The sequence below is a fragment of the Chanodichthys erythropterus genome, chromosome 5, assembly GCF_024489055.1.
Source record: "Chanodichthys erythropterus isolate Z2021 chromosome 5, ASM2448905v1, whole genome shotgun sequence".
Taxonomy (NCBI): domain Eukaryota; kingdom Metazoa; phylum Chordata; class Actinopteri; order Cypriniformes; family Xenocyprididae; genus Chanodichthys; species Chanodichthys erythropterus.
This window is the reverse complement of record NC_090225.1, coordinates 29,799,976-29,813,191: the sequence shown is the minus strand read 5'-3', so window position 1 is coordinate 29,813,191 and position 13,216 is coordinate 29,799,976. Positions and strand designations below refer to the sequence as shown.

Sequence of the window (13,216 nt, the reverse complement as noted above, 5' to 3'; positions counted from 1 at the left end):
ATTCTAGCACCATGGCTGTGCCCTTTTCTAGTTTAATCTCTATTTTAATCTGTGGATGAACATATAATTGCATGTTGCTGGTGGAGTAGGAATATATATATATATTTTTTTTTTTACATCAGTTGCGCTTCGGCACTGCTCTTCTTTATGGATGAATCGAGGAGGAGTCACCATGGGTACCGATGATCACCAATCACAGTGGATCCATCATGCTGCATCTCAGAAGCACAGACAGTCAAAAGTGCTTCCAACAAAACAAATAATAAATGGCATCTGAGCAAGTATCATATCTGCTAATCTTATTTTGGCACAAGCTCTGTCACTTTCCCTTTATGGCTGCAGACTCACTTCTCAGACTCTTCACAGATATTTTGTTTTGACAGTGAGTGATTCCCCAAAGGTCAGCAAGGGCTGATGTGAGAATCTTGGGCCCCGAGAGCCAAAGTAGTGATATCTATGAATTTTTTCAATATTTACCAAAAAAAGCAAATATTTTCTCCTGACTGGATATGAATTTAAAAGGTTAGATTAGATGTTTTATCGGGCTATTTGTGTTTTTTTGTTTGTTTGTTTTTACATTTAAACACCTACGTGGCACAGAGAAGGCCTTGGGACTGAGAAAACATACTGGGGTGCAGGGTTTACCTCTTAAGAAAAATGTGTGTCATTTTTCCCTTGCCATCTCTAAATAATTTTCCAAATTATAACATTGTTTATTATGAAATGCTCTTAATATGCTGATTCATTATCATCATCATCATCATCATCAGTCACATGACCCGGTGTGGTCGTCGGGTCGCTGTGCTGTTGAACATCATGTGCTAGTGCCAAAGCTTTTCATTGTCCATTCTGTAATGTTGTCAGCACACTTCTTTCTCTATCTACCTCTACTTCTGCCACCTGGGACACTACCTTGGAGGATTGTTGTGGACAGGTTATTGGATCTGACGACATGTCCGTACCATTTCAGCTTTTTCTTTCTAACTGCAGTGAGCAGGTCTTCATACTGGCCTTCTTCGCACCTGATGATGTTTCTCACTGTTTCATTTGTGATATGGTCCTTGTAAGAGATGCCAAGAATGGTTCTATAGCATCTCATTTCAAGTGCCATTTCAATTCACTAACTTAGTTATCACAAACCAGTTTAGTTAAATGGTCGGATTCTATAACGGATAAAAATAGGAATTGTATTTTGCTGCTCACCGTGTTTCTGCTGTTGTTAAAGGAACACTCCACTTTTTTTTTTTTTTGAAAATTGGCTCATTTTTCAACTCCCCTAGAGTTAAACAGTTGAGTTTTACTGTTATCAAATCCGTTCAGCCGATCTTCAGGTCTGGCAGTACCACTTTTAGCATAGCTTAGCATAGTTCATTGAATCTGATTAGACCGTTAGCATCTCGCTCAAAAATGACCAAAGAGTTTTAATATTTTACCTATTTAAAACTTGACTCTTCTGTAGTTACATCGTGTACTAAGACCGACAGAAAATGAAAAGTTGCGATTTTCAAAACTCAACTGTTTAACTCTAGGGGAGTTGGAAAATTAGCCTATTTTAAAAAAAAGTGGAGTGTTCCTTTAAAATAACTGCATCATCTGCAGCTCTTAATGCGACGCTTTACATCTTTATCGGGAGAAAGTGCATGGAGCAGAAAGAGCTTGAATGAAGCGTGTTTGGCTCTAGATGAAAATATTAGAGGATTTAGTGCCAAAAGATCATTACAGTAAACGGCCCTGAGCACTCGTGGTGTGAATCGCTCCTTTGTTTTGACGCGCTGCTCACTTTAATCTGTAGAAACGGTAAAATGCTGCAATTATGTCCCGCGGTCCAGATGAAACTAAACCCGAGGTCCAGAACTGGTTATTTGAATACCACTGGCATAAAGCAAACATTTCCTACCAAATCTAAACTCAAAATTTAAGTAGTAAGGCAGGTTTGAACATGTTTTTAGGTACTTGCTCAGTAATGCAGTTTGTTCATTGTTTGACCAAAAAAATATCAAATATCATGTTATAGTTGCATATTGTGGCTAGAGGACATGTTCACACACCCTTCATTCATGGACTTCAAAGCATGTTTACAAGGCAAAAACGTAAAGCAAAAGCTTCTGAAACAACAGAACTGATTCAGAAATGAATGTCTTTGATCGCATGTTTAAACAGACAGTATTCAGATGCCAGCTGTGAATATTGTATAAATGAATAACTGCGTTCTTTAACATCTTTAATTACAAGTTATTTCCTAAAGAGCCGCAAACAATAGATGTAAAGGTAGTGAACTGTGATATTTAATTTGTTGGAAACTGATTCAAAACAGGATACTTCCAAAGAAGAGACCAGAGGGCAAAAGAAAATATGAACACGGTTCAAAAATCAGCCCTGAGAGACTAATGTCTGAGCAGAGGCACCAAAAACAACTCTACGTACCCTCCAACTGCAGATCATGAGGGAACAGGCCGCATGCCCAACGGCTCGCGTGAGAGTGACAGCGGCAGGTGCTTCTGCACGTCCCCACGCTACCTGTCAGCAAGTTTTATGAACCCAAGCATTATTTAACACATTCTTCGGCTGTGCCCCAGAAATGGATTTTCAGACTTGTTTTGTATGCCTTCAGCCAACTGAGGGCCGTCAGGGAGGCTGGGCCAGCATGGTTTGCGGAGAAGTTGTTGTAGTGCGTCATTCTTGCATGCTGGAGATGTGAATTAGGAAGAGCTGTGATGGTTTGGGTTTGAATCGAGAATAACATCATCTCGAAGCAGCCGAGCCAAGGATATTAATAATCTGCCACTGTGAAGGTGGGACAGTGTGTTCAAAATCAGTAGGGGATATTCACACTGGATGCATTCGTGTTGGCAGAGGAATTAAACCAATCACAGATTGGCCCCGAGACGCATTTTACAACTTTGAAAAGCAAGAGCGTGTCCTGTGTGAACTGCTCTCCTCTCCGCCTCAGTCTTATATACTGTACATTTGATGCAGAGAAGGTTTCACATGCTCAGACCTGCAAATGCGCAGCTGCAGTAAAACCTCCGAGTGACCTCTGCAGCTAAAGCACAAATCCCTCAGAAATACTGCAGGACTACTACGAGTCCGAGTTTTGGAAAAGCATATCGCAAACACAAAATGCATTCATCATCTGCACCCGCTCAGGATGGCACCAGCATTTTAAGAAATAAAATCTCTTGCACCATGAAAAGCACAGACATATATATCACAAGGAATGAAAAAGCTGATGAAAATACAAATGCCTTTTTACAAAACTGAATAACTGAGTAAAAGATACAAGACAGTTCTTGTGTATGTAATGACAATTATTTTCGAGCTACTACATGTTGATACTAAAATGATGGCGTTAATAAATCAATCTCACCATTGTAGTTACTGAGAAAAATAACATGATTGAAGCTTCATTAAAACATGGGAAATGTCCCTGCATGAAAGAGCATTACAGGAAAAGAATAAGCATCAGACTGAGCCTGAGTGTTTGAGAGAACATGTTGTGCCGACTGACAGATACAGCCAAACAAACAGAGCTCACTGCACTCCACCTACAGCCAAACAATAATTACACTAGAGGAGGGAAATGAAGACAAACTTTGAGCGTTGGCTTGATGAAGCCTTGCCTGAATGTTTATGGATTTGAGTAATTGGGCAGTTTGAAGAAAGAAATTGAAGGCTGAAAGCTATGTGGTTGCAAGGGGGTTCAGAACTAACTGGGTTATGCTAAGGTGTTCTAGGTAGTTGTTAAAATGTTTTGAGTGGTTTAAAGCATTGCTAAGTGGTTGCTAGGCAGTTACAAAGCGGTTAGGTGGTTGTTAGCGTGTTTTGGTTTCTAGGCTGTCGCAAAGGTGTTTTGAGTGATTTCTAGGACATTTTTTGGCAGTTTCTAGGTGGTTGTTATGGTGTTGCTAGGTAATTTCTAGAGTGTTCTGAGTGCTTTCTATGGCACTGTTATGCAGTTGCTAAGGTGTTGTAAGTCATTTAAAGGGATAGTTCACCCAAAAATGAAAATTTGATGTTTATCTGCTTACCCCCAGCGCAGCCAAGATTCTGTTCAGCACTCGGTTAGTGAGGTCTGATCGCGCTCTGATAATGGCAGTAATGCCTCACGCTTCAGAGCGCGATCAGACCTCACTAACCGAGTGCTGAATGCAGTTGGACTTAGTAGTGTATTAGAGGTAAAAAATGATATAAATACTGTTCGGTTTCTCGCACAAACTGATCGTTTCGTGTCTTAGGACATCAGTGTGTCGTCACGAGCTGCAGGGTTTGATTTGGATTTGTCTATGCAAGTGTTTTCGATTCTTATTGATTGTGTTCCCATTCACTCACATTATAAGACTGACAGACTGCAGCGGTTGCAGTTAAAAATCATCATTTGTGTTCTACTGAAGAAACAAAGTCACCTACATCTTGGATGCCCTGGGGGTAAGCAGATAAACATCAAATTTTCATTTTTGGGTGAACTATCCCTTTAAGGCATTGCTAGGTGGTTACTAAGCAGTTACTAATAAATTTGAATGGTTGATAGGGCGTTGCTTGGTGGTTGTAAGCGTGTTTTGGTTTCTAGACAGTTGCAAGGGGGCTCAGAACTTACTAAGGTGTTGACAGGCAGTTGCTAAGGTGTTCTAGGTGGTTGTTAAGGTGTTTCTAGGAACCTTCTGAGGTGTTCTAAGTGCTTTCTGGGGCATTGTTAGTTGCCAAGGTGCTGTAAGTGGTTAAAGGTATTGTTAGGTGGTTGCTAGGCAGTTCCCAACAAACATCGGTCCGATGGCAACATCGTGTCCCTGGCCAAAAATAGTTGCGGCAGGACAGCATAAATTTGTAAAAATATGTAACACAGAACATTTCCTAAAAATGCATTCAGATATGTTTGTACATGTCTGAAATTCTCTGGAGTGGCATGTATAATTGTTACTTTGACTTTTATCTTTGTGCAGTTCAATATATAATAATTAATTAATTAATAAGATAATGTCAAAGACGTCTGTTCAAATTTCATTTTGGAACTATTTTTCAACCATGACAGGACGTGTAGGAGGAACGTCTTTTCAATGGTATTAAGCGTCCAAATGATTTGCTGGGTTACAATGCAGCTAATAAGATAACCTGAGCGTTGCTAAGATGTTTTAAGTGGTTTAAGACATTGCTAGATGGTTCTTAAGTGGTTGATAGGCCACTTCTAAATGGTTGCTAGGGTGTTATGGGTGGTTGTAATTTAAAAGCTCTAGGAGTTACAGTTGAAAATGAAAATGTTGGTCTTTGGTCAGGGATTTTGTACAATAACAGCATGTTTACCTTCTCAAGCCAGCATAAATACACAGTATGTGCTGAAATACAGCAGTCAAACAAACAATGTTGGTTACCCATCACAGCCACAGACAGGAGTAAATACAGGGCATATTTGTCTCAGTTTGCTCAATATCTGCACAGTGCACACCCTCCAGCAAATACATGTCTGACCTCTTGTGGTCAGAGAATAAACTGCAAAATGAAAGCAGTTTGGATGTAAATCTAATGAGCTAAAACATCACAAGAATGCTAGTCATGCAAAACTTCATCAACAAAATGAAACCAAGACAAAATAATATCAATAATTTATTACTGGCATATTCTCTGTGTTTCACATCGTGGGGAATAAGCAGGGTGGACCCCCTTCAAACATCTACAACTTAAATAAACAACACAAAAATAGCCGACTCACCTGAAAGTGCAGAATTATGGTCCATATTAATCCCAATGTCAGTTTTGGGTTTCCATCCGTTATGTCATCATTCCTGATGTTCACCAGTTTCACCTGAGGACACGAGGAGTGAACGAACATAATCATTCAGTGCTCTGCATCATTCCATGAAGACATGAAACACATGACTGAATATATAATGACATTTTTATTTATTTATTTTAAATCAATGCATGTTTATACACAAAGACACATACAAAACCATATGCAATTTAAATGTAATTTTTCACCTCAATATTACAACGTGCAAGGCTATATTTTGGATTCAGTAAGATTTAATTACTGCTCAATTTCATGGCCATTTAAATCTAATTCTGTTGCTTAATTAATTATTTCTAATTCAGTAGCAAATGAGATGAGATTAAGCGCTCGAAGGCATGTAATATTATTTGTAATGTCCACAGAAGCACATGCAAGAGTGTTTTTATACTTTATACACTTTATATAGAATGTTTCCATATGGTTTAAAAACACATACATAGATAAATATATACCATAAAATTTTAAAATACTGTAGATACAAGTGCATGATGGTCTTTCTGTTATACTGCCATTAAAAATGCATTCGTTTTCCAGAACTAATCTATGACGTGATCTACCTTTAGATTATACTGTAAACATAATTCTAAGAGCAATAAATCTATAATAAACCTCATGCTGCTTATGACAGTGACATAACATTGTCAGCGGCTCATCACAAGAGGGCACTGCAGTACAGTACTGTTATTTAAAGCATGATGGGGAATAACTGCTTGGATAGTTTTATATATTCTGACTGAAACAGCTACATTTAAAGCAACTGTGAAGTTGATACACTGTTATTGTTGATTTCAATTTATTATTATTATTAATAATCGCTTTTGCAACTATTTTAGAAAACTGCTATCTTTAATCATATTGGGTTAGTCACTATTTTGAGTCAAACAAAAGTTCTTTTGTTCTTACCCATGATAAAATCACTGTTATGCACTTATATATGGGTTGTGGCTTGCTATATTAATATTCTTTGATTTTGATACTGATAATGAAAACAGAATGTGGATTATGTGCAGTGAATCATAACAATAGCCTGCAGTGATGAATATTTCACAGCATTCTCACAACTGTAACCATTCTTGATCTTGGATAAGGCAATGATTTCTTAAGTGCACTGAAATATATTTATGGCATAATCAAGCAATTACAAATGAGAAGTCATGCAATATTTTATAAACAGTCAGCTAAATGGTGTTGTAAGGCAAGACTATCTCAAATATTTATGATTTATGTTGTCAAAGTCTGCTTTCTCTGAACAGAACTGCTTGGGCTTGTATTTTTAGAAATAACCAAATTAGATGTCTCTTCGCGTTTTCTCTGTAGAAATGAAAGCCCACCCATAGCAGATTTTATCTATTTCCTTTGAAAGATGCATCATTTATCAAAAACTACTGGTATAATAACAATATTTGTGAATGTTTAACCATCAGGAATCTTGTGTCTATCAATTATGTAACACAAGTGCAACATGAGTGGAATTTACAATAATTAGTTTAAACGTATGAAATTCGCTTGGTGAAAAACAGTCAAATATCTCTGTGGGAGCAAAGCAGCCTCATTTTGAATTGCAAATGTAGCTTAGAGTAGTATTACTGCAAATGATTTATGTTATCATTAAGATGATACTGCACAGCAAGAATTCTGCAGATATCAACAACTGCAGTGAGTTTGGCTTGTAAATGAGATTTAATTCTTGTTGTTGAGCTTCAATGACGATTTAATCTACTTTACAAAGACAAAGACAAAGACTTTTTTATATTTCAGAAGCAGAAAATTATACACTATTTCTTATAGTGCTGCACAAAATCATACAAAAAAATATACACTTATTTAATCACTAAATTTTTAAACTGCAAGACAAGGCCATAACCATGTCTTGAACATTGGGGGACCTTTTTTTTATTTTTATGTAAAGTAATAATATATTTAGAGGATTGAAAGGGATTTATGGGAATAACAAAAAAATAACGGCACATAAAATAAACTGTGAAGTAATCGATTTAAACTACTTGCAAATAAAATTTTATTTTAAAATATGTGCGCACACACACATTAACTCCTATGTCAAAAATGCAATATGCTTTTAGTCTCGTCACATTCAGTTATGAATTACATAAATAGGGTAAATTTATAAAATATATTTCCAATTCAAAATGATGAAATTTCATAGAAAAGTTTGCATTACTAGATATTTCTGTCAGTCGATAAACATTAGTATAGTAAAAAAAAGTTGTGGAATATTAAATGTTGCCATGCACACTTTTACTGTTAAAACTAAAGCACTGTGTTGGAATTTGCACTCGTCTTCTGTGAAGCCCCGCCTTCTTTGATTTGATTGGCCATCTCAAACAGAACCAGCCTGAAAATTTTACTTTTTTAACTTTTCAACAATCAGAGAAGTGTGTAATGGTGTGCAGCAGAGAAACATCAAAAATACCAAATATTGGCTATTTCTAATTCTCAATGTCTACGGTGGTTATGACCCTGCGGCATGAAATGAACTGCTTAAAAAAAAAAAAAAATCCCTCTGCCTACGTTGATTATGTTTCCCACTGGTCTTACCTGTCGTCTTTTTAAATAGTCCAGTGCAATCTGTACATTCTGGAGTCTGTGGAAGCGCATGCGGCCCTTCTCCCGCGGCTGTGAGGGGAGGAGAGAGAGGAGAAGCCGTCAGAACATGTATAATCAGACACAGCCGAGCTTTCGGCACCAGACACTCACCGTACCGTCACACAGACGCTCTGCCTGCGGGGAGAGAAACTCACAGCGCCCCCTATCATCAACTACTGCATATCAATCCCCTCTCTGAATGGGGAAGTTCACCTGACAAAAGTAGGTGATGTTTCTTGCTAACTTCACACATGTACATGACAGGTTTGCACTAAGTTATATGAAGCCTTAAAGGAACACAAAGCCAAACGCAAGGTCAAAGTCGTGGGGTGGTGCGGGAAGCAACTAAATGGGAATAAAGCAGATGGAAAGAAAGAAAATCTCCACTGTCCAGCTGAAACATAAAAAAGCCTCAGTTCAGCTCAAACTTAATGTACAGTACAGTGTGGGTAGACTTAAAGAGAAATGAGCACAATAGAGCAGATGATGGATGACTTTAAGAGAATCGTCATTTGTTTTGCCCTTCAGTGCATCAGCACAGAGTCTGGAAGGAAAGGACTGACATGAGCTCCATGTGTTTTGTTCACAGAATTGTGAGAAATGACAAAATGTTCTATCAATCAAAAACAAAAGGTTTGTATCACATGATATAGCGATTTTGATTAAATATAAGTGTGTAATTTTCTAAAATCATGATGAACATTAATGGACCCCATGAAATGCTTTGATAAATACAGTGCTAATTTTGATTTAGTTTTAGTCATAGTCTTGTGCATTAAGCATTTCTCTAACAATGCACAGATCCTATACACTGATATAGGTACATCTGATATTCCCCAAACTGTTTATGTTCACCCAACTGTACTTTGCTCGCCAAAGCGGACGTTTTTTGACCGTTCAAGTGCAAAAAGACACAAAAAATTCAGTACTTTTCAGGAATTGACAGTTTTTATTGACATACTTTTATAGTTTTCATTTAAAATTTTTATTAGATTTGATTTTTTGTTTTTCTGCTTTCATTATAATTTTAGTTCAAAGTTTTAGCATTTTTTTGTGTGTTTATGTCTTTTAGTTTTTGCTTTTAAATGTCTATAAGTTTATATTTATGTTTGTTATTTTAATACCTCAGCTAAAGCTTAGGAACTAGATGAAATAAAATAAGTTTATTTCAAGTAATGATGATTTTTTTTATGGTTTTAGGTTTAGTTAACTATAATAACCCTTATACTTGTAAAATGTATTAAATAATGTGTCAAAAAATGTTCTTAGTCTTTTGTTCCTGTGACAAGACACAGTAGCTTACTATGAATTAAATAGAAATTAAATTAAATACAGTTTATTGTTTAAACAATAACAACAAAAATTACCAGGAAAAAATTATAATAATAAACCATCCCTCTTATTCTGAAATGTCTGCAATTTGCTCATTTAATTTCAGATGGGGGAGATAAAATATGCATTCTTACAACCGTCTAAAACATACTACTATATAAACACCGTGTAGTAAACATTGTCATAATTCATCAATATTAGTTTATAAGCAATTGCTTGGCATAAACGTGTGCTATTCATTAATTGCGAAGAAGTCTGAAGTGCTGCTGGGCGAGCCTGTAGATCAGCACGTTACACTTCAAATGTGTGCATCTTCCACACAAGACAGCAGTCCTGAATGGATATCTTCCCAAATCATCTCTCTCTTTCATTTTCATCTCATTTTCATTCGTTGACGAAAATTAGAGTAGATTTTAGTCATAGTTTTAGTCATTCAAAACGCATTTTTTAGTCATCGTCTCGTTTTCGTCCGTGAAAAAAATTACGTTGATGAAAATTATGATAAAAATTATTCATCGACAAAATTAACACGGGATAAATACAGATGCCAAATATCAATTCCATGGCAAAAACTAGTACTAGGCTAACTAATGTAAGAAAAAAGTCCTCAAACAATTAAAGTAATAAATTAAGAACAAAGAAACAAATTACGAGCATTAGAGCGCTGCAGTGATGGCAAATTTTTTGTAGGTCAACCCATAGTTTGACATCTCACTGGTTCCCTCGACAAAAACCCAATAGGATTTTTACACTGGCTTTTGGATATTTGTAAAAAATAAACTCTGTGACCAACATAAGTTTATGATTCCTTTATGAAGTTTACTCCCTGATAACCAATCACGTTCAAAAGCGAAAATGAAAAGCGAGCGCGCATTCATAAGGTCTAGGTCTGCAAGGTTTGTGAAATTAAATGTTTATTAGATATTCAAAAACTTGATCAAATTATATAAATGCGTATTTGCTGAATGCCGACGATAGATGAGAAAGTTTTATAGTATTTGTCTGTCTATTACTAATAATATAAACACTATAATACTTTTTCATATTCTGTTTGCTTTATTTGTTCTATCTAATAATGTATTATAACTGTTAAAAAGAGAATAAAAAGTCAGAAGATGCACCATCAAAATAAAACTACCCCTTCCATCACATTAGTCAAACAGAAGAACTTATTGCCGATCATTAAAAAATGCCAAATATCAACCAATATATTGGCTTTGGAGATATATCAGTTAAGCACTCATTTTTAAATTTAATATCAATCACCAATAGACTGCATTTTACAACAATAATGTTAACAAAACAGATATGAACAGTACATAAAAATGTTTTTCATTTAAACGGGTATACTACATTTTTTCAGTGTATTTTTAAAGTATTATTCCTATTCTAGGAATTGAAAAATTATTCAATAAAGAGTTTTAAAAACTGAAAACTGAAATCACGCTGACTTCATGACTGCTTAATGACTACATAATCACTTAAAACTTTTTGGGGATTTCATTCAAACTAAGAAAAAAATGTTTGTGCCGCTGAGCCAGAGATGTCATCAATTTCAAAGGCCCCGATATACTCAAGCCAAACTTCTTTAAAAAGAAAGGTAAAAAGGTAAAAAGAAGTTGGAAATACCTTTGTGACAATATACTCTTAGTGAACCGCCCAAACACTCTACACTGCTGAGATAGGGCGGGCGATATGACCAAAATCTTATATCACGATATGAGTCATTTTATATCACGATAACAATATATATCACAATATAGGTATTTTTGCTTTAAATATGATTTTTATGATATTCAGATTTTCCATATCATTGAAATTTCATAATTATCATCAACTGATGAAAATACTAGCCTAAAAAACTCAAGCTTACTGAAGACAATGCATAGTCTTTACTGTGTAAATTAAATATGCATTTATTCTTATTAAAGTTTCAAAAGCTAACAGTGAGAGATTTTCTCTCTTTTTTGTTCTTTGATTAGCATTAATAATGACAGCAGGTAAATTTGGATGCTGTCCCTTTAAGACTGACTGCACCTTCACTTAAGACATAAATGGCTCTGTTTACTTGCAAATACATGGTCACTTTGACACATAGGTGTATTTAATGTGTATTTAACAGTTCACGCGCTCTTTGAGCCGCAGCTTCATGTCGCACGTCTCTCAGACGGCGCTGAGAAACAGTCTCTCAGAGAGCATGCATATGCTGGAATGAATTGTCTTTCGCTGCTAATTGCACTTAAACGGTTTAAAACCACTTGTTTTTAAACCGCAATGCTTAAAAACTCACGCTTTCATGACCGCGCAGCATAATAGCCTCACGTATCAGAGACAATTGTTCAAAATCTCTACCAGTTGACGAATTTCAACCGGCTAATCGTGTCTATCAATATATCGCCCACCCCTACTTAATGTGCTTAATACACTTTAACATCGAGCATGTCTCTAATTCGCGATCGCCCTCTGAGAGAGGCACTTTCACATCAATAACAAAAAAAAAACAGCCATTCAGAAAGCATCTGGTCATAGTGATGTTGATATGTTTGCACCTGTTCTGCATTTTTTCATTTCAGTCACGTCACGTTTATTTATACAGCACTTTATACAATAGATGTGTGACAGTGTCAGTATTGCTTTAAATTAGAATTACAATTTCAGTTACAACTATAAATAATAATAAATAAATAATTTCTACTATATATATGTGACCTTGGTGAACTAAACAGAAGAAATGAACTGGAAATTTCCATGTCAAAGAAGGTGGAGCCTCAGAGCCACACCCACCTATTACATCATTGCCACGGACCAATGGGTAGTTTGAAAGCGTTTACCAGCCTCTGATGAGCTATTTCGAACTCCAAAAACATCATTTTGGCAAGTTTTTGTTCGCATTGACGTCACACCAGTTCATCAGTTTCATTTGAAGTATATCGGGGCCTTAACCCTCAACAGACATGAACTAAAAGCCACAAAACTTTGATTTCATGGGGTCTTTAATGCACTCTTGAAGCGAAAGGAACTTGAATCAGGCCTTTAGTTCACAGCTCAAGCTTCTGTGTCTTGAGAAATGACCAAGCTGGCATTCTAGAGCTCTCCACAGAAACCCCAGAAGGCAATATTTAGCCATTATGAACATGGTATTTACCCATCCCTGTGGCTTCAACCTAACCATCGGGTGAATTTGTAAAGATCGGGAAAGTTCTAGATGCCTACAGTCCACTGATGAGAAGCCAAGCTTCTCTGGGTTTAGCAATCCAGTTAATATCACAGCACACGCTACATTAGTCCTGTTATTGAGGGGGCAGGAGGACACGTGTCCACACCTACCCCCTTATCCTCATCATCATCATCATCATCGTGGTCACGTCCATGCCGCTCAACCGTGCATGCGTCAGCCGCACTCACCAACCGTAACGTCTTCAGAAAATCACGCTCCCTTGGCTTACAGCGGGAACGTGAGCACGAGAGAGAGACACACATACAGACACAGAAACAGGT

The 13,216-nt window shown here is 36.6% G+C and overlaps 1 protein-coding gene across 26 annotated transcripts in view; it reads right to left on the bottom strand.

Moving 5' to 3' along the window:
* Nucleotides 1-13,216, bottom strand: part of dst (dystonin) — a 199,994-nt gene that overhangs the window by 123,172 nt on the left and 63,606 nt on the right. For 18 of the 26 annotated variants that reach the window (XM_067386836.1, XM_067386855.1, XM_067386833.1 and 15 more), the window contains 3 exons: nucleotides 13,046-13,159; nucleotides 8,339-8,416; nucleotides 5,702-5,794 (listed from right to left, as the gene is read on the bottom strand). In XM_067386836.1, the coding sequence (XP_067242937.1) occupies nucleotides 5,702-5,794; nucleotides 8,339-8,416; nucleotides 13,046-13,159 (285 nt within the window). Of the gene's footprint in view, nucleotides 1-5,701; nucleotides 5,795-8,338; nucleotides 8,417-8,497; nucleotides 11,443-13,045; nucleotides 13,160-13,216 lie in introns of those variants that run through there. The other 8 variants (XM_067386860.1, XM_067386850.1, XM_067386853.1 and 5 more) reach the window with 3 other exon arrangements.